Source organism: Zingiber officinale, chromosome 7A (genome assembly GCF_018446385.1).
Source record: "Zingiber officinale cultivar Zhangliang chromosome 7A, Zo_v1.1, whole genome shotgun sequence".
Lineage (NCBI taxonomy): Eukaryota > Viridiplantae > Streptophyta > Magnoliopsida > Zingiberales > Zingiberaceae > Zingiber > Zingiber officinale.
This window is the reverse complement of record NC_055998.1, coordinates 128,725,307-128,737,439: the sequence shown is the minus strand read 5'-3', so window position 1 is coordinate 128,737,439 and position 12,133 is coordinate 128,725,307. Positions and strand designations below refer to the sequence as shown.

The following is a 12,133-nucleotide window of genomic DNA, read 5'->3' as shown; positions in this document are numbered from 1 at the left end:
AAAGTCTCCGGAGATATGTAAATGAAGCACAAGACTTACAATGATCAGTGGCTAGAAAGAATGAAGAATACGCTCACAGCCACACGAAGACGACAGTAAAAGCAGAGCGCAAGAAGGAAAACAGCTTCTCAGCCACGAGCTCAAAAACCTTAGCACTTGCTTAATCGACCGAGAGTTTTTCTTTCTTAGTTCCTTCTCCGAAAAATCTCTTCATCCTTCTTCTTATACCTCTGCTTTTCCACTGCGTTCAGTCTGTATCGAATCGCTGTCAACTTGCACCGAATCGTTGCTGCAAGCTAAGGCGTCGCCAACCACTCTTCCTTCTCATCTGGTTCTCTGAACTCACACCAATAGAACCCATGTTCTTCACAGGTGTCTCTGAGCTCGAACCAACAAGCAGGAGTCAAGCTGACTGCCAACTGATCGTAGCCAGATCGCAGCCAGTAAACGTTGATGCTCCAATTGCACCATTTGCAGTGAAACACAGTAGAAAGAACACTTTGTCTTATTCTCCTGATGGAGTTTTATTTGAATTTAAGCATTGGCATGATACCTGCAACCTGCAAATTAAAAAGCTCACAGCAGATGGTTAAATCAGACAGATGGTTAAATCAGACGAGTCAGAAGTTGCAGAGAAATATTATTGTGGATCGGTCAGCAAACCGATCCACAGCCTTTTTGGACCGATCAGGCCATAGCCTGATCGGTCCTGGAGAGCCCTGATCGGTCTGTGGACCGATCAGGATATAGGTGGATCGGTCCACAGACCTATCCCCCTATCCTTTCTCCCAAACTCCGTTGCTCCTGATCGGTCTACATACCGATCAGTAATTCTCACAGAGAGTTACTAATTGGTTACTGATCGGTCTGGTGACCGATCCGATAACCATAGTATCACTAGATCGGTCAACAGACCGATCCAATGTCTATGTAGGCTTAGAGCTTCCCAGCCCTAAACCCTAAAGCCTTCCTGGTCTAGAGAACGAGCTAACGAGCCCTCTCTGACCTAGTCCGGAGAACGAGCTACCGAGCCCTCTCCGACTTCCACGTCCGGTCCAGAGAACGAGCTACCGAGCCCTCTCTAACCTAGTCCGGAGAACGAGCTGCCGAGCCCTCTCCGACTCCGTCCGGTCCAGAGAATGAGCTACCGAGCCCTCTCTGACCTAGTCCAGAGAACGAGCTACCAAGCCCTCTCCGACTCCGTCCGGTCCAGAGAACGAGCTACCGAGCCCTCTCTGACCTAGTCCGGAGAACGAGCTGTCGAGCCCTCTCCGACTCCGTCCGGTCCAGAGAACGAGCTACCGAGCCCTCTCTGACCTAGTCCAGAGAACGAGCTACCAAGCCCTCTCCGACTCCGTCCAGTCCAGAGAACGAGCTACCGAGCCCTCTCTGACCTAGTCCGGAGAACGAGCTACCAAGCCCTCTCCGACTCCGTCCGGTCCAGAGAACGAGCTACCGAGCCCTCTCTAACCTAGTCCAGAGAACGAGCTGCCGAGCCCTCTCCGACTCCGTCCGGTCCAGAGAACGAGCTACCGAGCCCTCTCTGACTCCGCGTGCCAAGTTTCCATACTTGGACTTTTCCCTTCCACCTGATCAACCTTGATCAGTAATCAATCTGAGTTTAATTAATATAAACTTAAATCAGTGTCAACATCAAAACAACAGTCAGGTCAGACTGTATCAACACAAATGGTTCCCTAGGGTAGACCGGATAGGGATGGTGTCCAATCAGATGATGTAGGGGGAACGGTCTCTATGACGGGAGCTGGTGTCGAGGTTTTAACCCACTTGGTAGAAGGAAGGCACGGACTAGTTCTGGTGGGGATCCGCATCACAGAGGAAGCAGATCACGATGTCGCCTCTACCCGGCGCCTCTTGCGACTTATCAGTGGTCCCCAGAAGCGGTCAAGTCTGATGCCCCCTCAGCCGGAATCATGGGCAATCGTGCGGAAGGAGGATTCGGTGTACCAACCTCTCCACCACTGGGAGTGTAGTTGGCTATCCCTTCACCCACTAGTGCAGGCGCTCCCTCACTCTCTCCGAGCGGGTTTTCTTGCGAGCCGATCGATCGCAAACTGTTGCTCTCCAACTCAACCACGACCACCGCATTGATCTCAGCGTCCACAAGCTTGGCTTTACCGGCCAGACGAGTACACAGCATGACTTCGATTGCATTAGAAAGGAAGAAATCAGTTATATTCAAAAGTTAGGCCAAGAAGGAGCGTACCTAGGCTACACGGAAGTCTTGTGCGGATCGGGCTCAGACCGAACACATATAGAACACCCTTCAGCAGCAATTTGTGTATATGATACTTCTGACCGGCCAAGCAAGAAGCTGCTTGAAGGTAGTCTGAGTGGCTCTTGTATTTCTTGAGCTCTGGAGGATTCGACGCCTCTAATTGTCATCTGGTTGGGAAGTTTGGCTACTCGGGAAAGCGAACAAAAAAGTAATATTCCTTTCAATGTTTATTGGAGGATGACATCTTATCAAAGAAAACAAGACCCACTCGGGCTTGGAAAAGAAAAGTCCCCGGCTCGAACAATTTGGGATAATAGAAATAATGGAAGAGCCGAAGAGTAAGGGAAATGTCGTGCAGGCGGAACAGAACGACGACCCCGCACAGTAACCGAAAAGAGTTCGGCACTAGTTGGTGGAGAGAAATACAAAAATATTTACAAATAGCAGAAAAGAAAGGTGGATCTGGAACCACAGATTGGCGGTAAATTGGTCCCTAAAAAAGGTTACGAAACCAGGCGACGATTCATCCAGACGGTCGAAAGCCGAGGTTAGGCCAATTTAGTAATCAGAAGGAATTTCAAAAATCTCTTAAACTCTCAACATCACCTCCGTCGAACCTGGACTCATGGGATGTGTACCAAAGCCTAAGGATAGAAGCATGAGGCTATGAGGAGCTTGCCATCGAAACTAAAAATCAACGGGAAACAATGAAGAAATGCGACTGGGAAAGGGGACACTAAGAGCAACGAACAACTTCAATCGAAGGGGGACAATGGCTTACTAGAAAGATTACAGAGATCGCCGAAGGAAAATCGTGAAGGAGCAAAGCGCAGTATCGCCGAGATGCTAGCAGACGAAGACGACGACGCAAAGTGGAGAAGACGATGGCCCACGCGAGTCTTATAAACCTCACGGCCGATTACTATCAACCGTCCGATCCAAGGTTTCGAAAACCTAGAAGAGGATCTAACCGTAGAATTCAAAAAGGTGATAGTCACGTCAGCAAAGGATATCCACCTGTCTTGTCAGGCGTACGACAATAGAATGAGGGGCACATGGCATGCAGTCGCCGGATAGCATTTAATGAACTTAATTAAAAGGGATGGTCGTGTGCTCGGCTATAATTTTCAAGGATTCTCACGGGCTTCGAGAAATATGGATGATGTCGGCGACCACTGTGCTCGCTCGACGAAGCACATTTGGAAAATTCTCAAAGTATTGCTAATCATTGTCCCGCTCTGCATACAGGACCGATCGCCCACTCGCCATGATTAGACAACGACCGAACGACGTTGGTTGTTGCGCCGAACAAATACTAGAGACCGAACACCGTCCAACTGTAGGGTCGTTGGGCCGGCTAGGAGGGGGGTTGAATAGCCCTGTAAAATAAAACACAACCCTTTCTCGAACGATTAAGCTAACATTTGAAAAATAGATTAAGTAGAAAATAAAGCATAAAGACGAGGCACCAGATTTGACTTGGTTACAACCAGGGAGATTGTTAATCCAAGGAAGATGGTCGCACTAAGAACTCCTTCAGACGGAGAAGCCTCGTTTACAGTAGTGTAGGCACAGAAAGAAAGAAGCTAATCTAAGCAGTGGAAGCACACAAGTGTTGTTACAATTTCTGAACTGATGAAAAGCTTCTGGACCAAGGCTATATTTATAGCCTTGGTCGGGGCTCCCCGAAGGGGTTCCGGGCGCCCTAGGGGGGGATAAACTTTATCCCCCAATGATCAGATCGAGTCAAATCTCGATCCTGGTCAAAAGTCTAGTCCGGGCGCCCGGAAGGGTTCCAGGCGCCCCGGAGCTCAAAGTCAACAGATGTTGACTTTTTCGTCCGGGACCTCTTCTCTGGTTCAGTCCCGCCTCAGTCCGGTTCTTCTCCTCTGGATCCGCTCACTTGGGTGATCTCTGCATCTGAAAAAGAGCTCACCCGAACCCAACTTCCGGTCTTCTCGAGCGGGCTTCCCTCCGGCTTCTCGTCCCTCGGAATCACCGCGTGTTTCCTTTTCGTCCGCCGGCGTACTCATCCGCAGTCTTCGTCCCTCGGATAAACCGCGTGCCATCCTTCTTGCTAGCTGCATCTCTTTCTCCCCGAGCAATCTTCCGCTCCGGCTTTCATCCCTCAGAACCACCGCACGCTTCCTTCTCGTCCGCCGGTGTACTCTTCTGCAGCACCTCGTCCCTCGGACTGTCGTCCTTCTCGCTAGCTGCGTCTTCCGCTCGACTACCTGTGCTCCTAAGCTCCTGCACACTTAGACACAAGGTTAGAAACACACAGGACCTAACTTAACTTGTTGATCACACCAAAACAACCTTGGGGTTCCAACAATCTCCCCCTTTTTGGTGTGATCAACCCAAGTTAAGCTAGGGTTAAAATAGACATTAAATAAAATTAAGTAAATTAACTTAATTTGCAATTTAAGTGCAAAAAGATAGACAAGAAAAAATTAAATCTATCTACCTCCCCCTAGAATTATACTTTCCCTTCTCCCCCTTTGATCACAAAAAATGGGGTTCTAAGAAAAACAATCTCAGGGTTAAAAATTTAGTAAATTTGAAAAAAAAAGAAATTCTAAGTTAAAAACAATTCTAAATAAAGTTTCTAAGTAAAGTTTTAAAAATCTGACTTAGGTAATTTTTTTTAAAAAAATTCTAAGTAATTTGAGCATAAATTTCTAATTTCAGAAAATCTTTTAACTTAAGAAAAACATTAAAAAAATTTTCTAAGTAAAAATTATTTTTGAAAGAAATTTTTCTAACTTAATTATTTGAGAATTTTTAAGAAAAATTTTTCTAAGTAAAAAAAATGACTTAGTCAATTTAGAAAAATTTTAGGTAAGTAAATTTCTAAATTGAAAAAAAATATTTTGAATAACCTTTTTAAAGCATTAATTAATTCTTGCATTAATGCTTTATTAGTAAGTTAATTAAACATTTATTTCAATATTTTGACTTTCAGGTTGTGGCGAGGCACTAAGCCTTCTTGGTTATTGGAGAAACAACCACTTCCTTGAGAAAGCCTCATAAAAAAATTCTTTGTTTAATTTTCTCACTTAAAGCGCTAATTTTAATTTCAAAATTAATTTAAGCATGACTTCGGAACCCAATATAGGTTCCAGCCTACTGGATTAATTAAAAAAATTTTAGGGACATCTTTTCTTGAAATGTTCTTAATTAGTCCCGGGTGATATTTAAAGTATCAATTTAAATTATTAAATCTTCTAAAATTGGTTTTAGAAGAACATGCATAGTTTTTCAAGTTATCTACTTAAATTTTAAAATCATCATTTTCAAGTTTCAATTTTTCATTTGCTAGTTTTAATTTATCTAATTCTTCTAAGAGACAAGACTTAGCTAGAATTACTTTTAAATTTTTATTTTCACTTTCTAATTTACAGCAATCTTTTGTTAAAAGTTTAACGAACTTAAACATTTTATCAGGAGGAAGAGATCGTACCTGACTTACCTTGTCGATCTCGTTGTCTGTTTCTCCCCCTAAGCTGCTGCTTTCTTCTGATGTGTCTCCCCCTTCATTGATGCTCTCGATGCTCATTTCGAAAGAGCTTGAATCGCAGTCATCGTCTTGATGACTCACCATCAGTGCGAGTCCGGAGAATGCTTCGACTTCCAATTCGGACGACGTATCGTCTCACATCGCCTTCAGGGCCTTTCGTTTTTGGATAGACTTCTTACCCTTCTCCTTGTCTTTGTTCTTCAGCTTGGGGCAGTTGTCCTTGACATGCCCTTCTTCGTCGCAGTGGTAGCATCGGATTGTCCTTTTCTTTTTCCCCTGCAGATGGTTAGTAGATCTAGATTTACAAAGTTTCTTGAATCTTCTTACCATCATTACCATTTCCTCGTCGTCGAGAGAAGATTCCGACTCAGGTTCGTCTCTCGAAGCTTTGAGGGTCACGTTGTTCTTGAGCTCCTTCATTCCTGCACATCTTGACTCATGCACTTCAAATGTTAAAAAAAAATCTTCTAATGAAATTTTTTCTAAGTCCTTCGAAATGTAAAAAGCATCTACTAGTGATGCCCATTTTGAATTTCTCGGAAATGAATTTAATGCGTACCTGAGCGAATCTCGGTTACTTACCTTTTCTCCGAGATTCGTGAGTCCAGTGATGATTTCTTTTATTCTGGAGTGCAGATGTGCGACTGTCTCGTCTTCCCCAAGTCGCAGGCTGGTGAGTTGATTGCGAAGCAGATCTCGTCTAGCGAGCTTGGCTTCGGGCGTTCCTTCGTGCAGCTCGAGGAACTTCTCCCAAAGTTCCTTTGCGGAGTTATAGTTCCCGATCCGGTTGACTTCTCAAGGCGGAAGAACGCTTAGCAGATGGTATTCTGCCTTACCGTTCGCTACGAAGTCGGCTTGCTCCTTTTTTGTCCATTGATATATTTCCTTGTTCTATGGAGCTTCAAAGCCAAGTTTCATTGTTAAAGTTAATTCAATATCGGTGGTAAAGAATACCTGCATATGCTTTTTCCAAGTGGTGAAATCCCCTTCGAATTTCGGTGGGTGGATGCTTGGTCCGGTCATCTCTTTGTAGCTTCAGACGGTTGTTAGTCCTTCTGAGGCATCTCGGCTATGATATCACTTGTAGGACCGTTGGGCCGGCTAGGAGGGGGGGTTGAATAGCCCTGTAAAATAAAACACAACCCTTCCTCGAACGATTAAGCTAACACTTGAAAAATAGATTAAGCAGAAAATAAAGCATAAAGACGAGGCACCGGATTTGACTTGGTTACAACCAGGGAGGTTGTTAATCCAAGGAAGATGGTCGCACTAAGAACTCCTTCAGGCGGAGAAGCCTCGTTTACAGTAGTGTAGGCACAGAAAGAAATAAGCTAATTTAAGCAGTGGAAGCACACAAGTGTTGTTACAATTTCTGAACTGATGAAAAGCTTCTGGACCAAGGCTATATTTATAGCCTTGGTCGGGGCGCCCCGAAGGGGTTCCGGGCGCCCTGGGAGGGATAAACTTTATCCCCCAACAATCAGATCGAGTCAAATCTCGATCCTGGTCAAAAGTCTGGTGCGGGCGCCCGGAAGGGTTCTGGGCGCCCCGGAGGGCTCCGGGGCGCTCCGGGCGCCCCGGAGCCCAAAGTCAACAGATGTTGACTTTTTTGTCCGGGACCTCTTCTCTGGTTCAGTCCCGCCTCAGTCCGGTTCTTCTCCTCCGGATCCGCTCGCTTGGGTGATCTCTGCCATCCGGAAAAGGGCTCACCCGAACCCAACTTCCAGTCTTCTCGAGTGGGCTTCCCTCCAGCTTCTCGTCCCTCGGAATCGCCGCATGTTTCCTTCTCGTCTGCCGGCGTACTCATCCGCAGTCTTCGTCCCTCGGACAAACCGCGTGTCATCCTTCTCGCTAGCTGCATCTCTTGCTCCCCGAGCAATCTTCCGCTCCAGCTTTCGTCTCTCGGAACCACCGCACGCTTCCTTCTCATCCGCCGGTGTACTCTTCCGCAACACCTCGTCCCTTGGACTGCCGTCCTTCTCGCTAGCTACATCTTCCGCTCGACTACCTGTGCTCCTAAGCTCCTGCACACTTAGACACAAGGTTAGAAACACACAAGACCTAACTTAACTTGTTGATCACACCAAAACAACCTTGGGGTTCCAACACCAACTGGACGTAGAAATCGCCAAGGAAACGAGTTGTTCAGCCAGTCGGGTCTGTAGCCTCCTTCGACTAGACTTGAGGGGGAGACTTGTGATGCGGCGATAAGGGAGAGCCCACTTGTCATGGGTCAATTGACACTGTGTCGGTCAAAGTCAAGATGGTCAACTCTAGGCTTACAGTTATCCCGATCAACAAAGGAATGGCTGAGCGAACATCACCCGGTCGGTCAAGGCATCATGGGCCGGTCGGCAAGGAAACAAGCCGCTCAAACCGCCCGTTCGGCGCAAGGAATGATATTACACAGGAAGAGATAAGAAATCAAAAGAGAACACGTTGTCTATCATTAAATAAGGAAGTCAAGATAAAGAAGAACACTACATTTATCATCAATACACGGAAGTCAAGAAAAATAAGTCTTTCTCTCACAATTAATATCATTAAATAAGGACAGATGAACGATCACGGAAAAAAAATATAAAATGGTACGTCAAGTATGAGGAAGGCAAGATTTTCTATTTTCTGGATTACTCATTCTCTTCTTGATTTTGACTTGAGCGTCGAAGGGTCAAGGTCAGGGATCCCTTTCTTGATTTTGATTTTGTTTTGTAAGATCGAGATCTTCATCCTGTCAACGGTCATCCCATTTCCGATTTTCCAACTTTTTTCATTCGGACATGATCATGGACATTCGAATTTGATCGTATTAATGATGTTATTTTATATAAAATAAATCTAAGGTAGAGGATTTTCGGTTTTTTAATAAAATTAAAATTATAGATAAGATGTAGTTTGGATAATCTTTATAATGGCCGAATTTAAAGAGCACTTTTCAACATATTCTATTAATTGTGTTGAATGTATCTGAGTTTGAGAAAATTGCAAAGGAAGAGATTTATATACCGATCCTGTATGAGGACGTTGATCAATGATCCGATCCTGTATGAGGACGTTGATATCAACGAAGTTAGAACGACGGTCAAGGAGTTTCTAATAGTTATTAAATTTTTGACAGAGGATTAAGAAGTAATATGAGAAGGTGTCTAGAATTTTAGATGCACAGTGACCATCTTAGGAGTCTACCTTCTATAAGGTGATGAATACTCTCTACGTTCTCCATGTGTTCTGAAATTCATGATATCATTATTTTCTTCCTAAAATAATTTAATATCCCTAGATTCATGAGAATGTTGTCGTCTTCTTAAAATAGTCTAAAATTTTTATATTCGTGTATCTTCTTCCTGAAATAGTCCTGAAATAAATAAAGGTGATAGGGAGATGGAGACTTTATAGAGCCAGGACACCAAGAAGACAATGGCGCCAAGGAGTCGGGAGCGACGAGGAGTCTGGGACTCTGAGAAGATGGGGCTTGGGGGCTCCATGTTGGCAGGGGCGCCATGAAAATGAGGTTGACCCGATTTTCTCTTGGCTTAGAACTGCCACTTCAACAAGACAATTGTCCTCCCTTATTCAGGTAACGCTATCTGATGACTCTCCATATCATATGCTAATCCTAAAAATTACTCTTCTTTTTCCAATTTTTTATCAAAAAAATTACTTAATTTTTTTAAAGGGAGTCATAATATAACGATAAAATTATTGTTATATGATCAAAAGGTCACGAGTTCGAATTTTAAAAATAATTTTTTGTAAAAAATAAGATAAAGTTGTATACAATGATCCATCCTCGAGATCCCGTATAACAGAATATTTATACACTGAGTTATCTTTTTTTTTTTTAATTAACTTTTTTTATCATATAGTTTGACTCCCTAAATATGTTCCTTAGTCGGCGAGCATTCGAATAACATATATAATCTCGAATGGAAGAGCTACCCCAACCTCAAGATTCTTCCTTAGCATAACTCCACGACGTCGACTTTCTTTTTAATCTTCCTTAATTTACAAAGATTTTGGTGGCGAATAGCTATTGAATTAATTAAATAATAGGGAATATACCCTCTCTGTTCTTCTTTCTTTGCTTGAGTCCTTACCCTTCATGGAAGTTTTCATTATCTCAAAGGAGGTCAACTACCTGCCCAACATTTAGAGATTTCAGATGTTCCTGGAAAATCCACAGGAATCTACGCACTCATGCCACGTGTCAAAATTCTAAAGGTGCGCATACCAATATTTCCATACAGATACACACAAAAATATACCACCTACCTGCAAACTACTTCACACCTTCCAGTTCTCAAGTTGTGTTGTATTAATCCATAATAATTAAATATAATTATACCCTAATCTCATATTGTTCCAGCAGTAATTCTTCCGCTTGGTAGTTCGAGACCGTTCAACGTCCTTTTGCCTGCATGCCATGGCCTCCTCCTCTCTCTATATATATCCATGTGTTGTTAATTAACGTCTCGACGTATTTATCTGAGTGATTAGTATTATCTCGCGATAATTATGGGTTTAATGGGAGCTCTGGGTGACCGTACGATGGTGGTGGAGTTTGAAGGCACGCTTCTTAAAGCTGCTGATCCCTTCCCGTACTTTATGCTCCTCGCCATCGAGTCCGACTCGTTGGGTTTGGTCCGCTTCGCTTTGCTTCTCCTGGTGTGGCCGGTTCTCAAATTGCTGGATCAGATGGGCCGGGCCGGATTGGGCCTGCGAGTGATGGTATATGTGGCTGTTGCTGGGGTGAAGGAGGCGGAGGTGGAGGCGGTGGCGCGAGCGGTGCTGCCCAAGTTTTTCATGGACGAGGTGGACGTGGCGGCTTGGCGGGCGTTCCGATCAGACGGGAGGAAGCTGGTGGTTGTGACGCGGTGGCCGCGGGTGATGGTGGAGTGGTTCGCGAAGGAGCATTTGTACGTGGACGCAGTGGTGGGGAGGGAGATTGAGGTGAACCGATTCGGGTTCGCCTCCGGTTTAATCGAGGAGGAGGAGGCGGCGGAGGTGTTGGAGAAATGGGCGGCAGTGTTTGGTGGTAAACCGGTAGAGTCGGTCCGCTCTTGCATTTCCCTACCGTCGCCGAATTTGACCGATCTAGGCGAACCGAACCGCCCTCGGCCGGTGATATTCCACGACGGCCGGCTCGTCTTCCGGCCGACGCCGCTAGCGTCCCTGCTCATCCTCCTCTGGTTCCCCCTCGGCTTCGCGCTCGCCGTCCTACGCATCGCCTTCGGCCTCCTCGTACCCTTCCGGTGGATGCGCTTCGTCGCGCCTCTCCTCGGCAGCAAGCTCATCGTCCGCGGCCGTCCCCCGCCGCCTCCGATTGCCGCCACCAGCGGCGTCCTCTTTGTTTGCACCCACCGCACCCTCATGGACCCGGTAATCCTATCGGCCGTCCTTGGCCGTCGCGTCCCCGCAGTCACCTACTCCATCTCCCGCCTAACCGAGCTCCTCTCGCCGATCCCCACCGTCCGGCTCACCCGCGACCGGACCGTCGACGGCTCCCGCATCAGCGCTGCGCTCGCTCACGGCGACCTCGCAGTGTGCCCAGAGGGGACCACTTGCCGGGAGCCCTTCCTGCTCCGCTTCAGTGCTCTGTTCGCGGAGCTCACGGACCGGATCCAGCCGGTGGCGATGAACCACCGGGTGGGGGTGTTCCACGCGACGACGGCGCGGGGGTGGAAGGCAATGGACCCGGTCTACTTCTTCATGAATCCAAGGCCGGTGTACGAGGTCACCTTCCTGGGGCAGTTGCCGGCGGAGGCCACGTGCTGCGCCGGCGGGAGGAGTGCCTGCGACGTGGCCAACCACGTGCAGAGGATGCTGGCGGCGGCGCTGGGATTCGAGTGCACCAACTTCACGAGGAGAGACAAGTACCACGTGCTCGCAGGCAACGACGGCGACGCCTGAAATTCCAAATCGCCGGCGACATGGCCGTGGCTGCACGGTTGAAACAAAGGAGCGGCTGCTATTTCTACTACATTAGTATAAGATTTGGTTTCACTTTAAAGGATTAATTATTGTTTAATTGTGTGATGAATATTGGAGTGATTTTGATTGATAAAGTAGTTTTCACTCATTTAATATGTATCTAAACTCGTTTAGCAACTCATTTGATAACACAAATAGTATCCTAGTTGTTACAAAACTTTAAAAAAATAAAATGGTTCTTTAAAATTCAGCACAACCAAAATTCGCAGACGTGGACACACTTTTAAATCCAGACTCTAATCTCTCTAACGCAAATGATATCTACAGAAAGGATAAAATAAAACAAAATCTTCTCCTTTTTTGTTTCTCTTTGCTATTTTTTTCTTACATCTCTTGTGAGCTCGATGCTTTGATTTGTTCTCAATCTCTCCAGCAAGTGAGCA

At 45.8% G+C, this 12,133-nt stretch overlaps 1 protein-coding gene across 1 annotated transcript; it reads left to right on the top strand.

Moving 5' to 3' along the window:
* Positions 1 to 10,248: 10,248 nt before the first annotated feature.
* On the top strand, positions 10,249 to 11,859 carry LOC122000491 (glycerol-3-phosphate acyltransferase 5-like). Its single transcript, XM_042554880.1, has one exon. The coding sequence runs from the start codon at positions 10,275 to 10,277 to the stop codon at positions 11,667 to 11,669; it is 1,395 nt and encodes a 464-aa protein (XP_042410814.1). The 5' UTR covers positions 10,249 to 10,274; the 3' UTR covers positions 11,670 to 11,859.
* Positions 11,860 to 12,133: the final 274 nt, after the last annotated feature.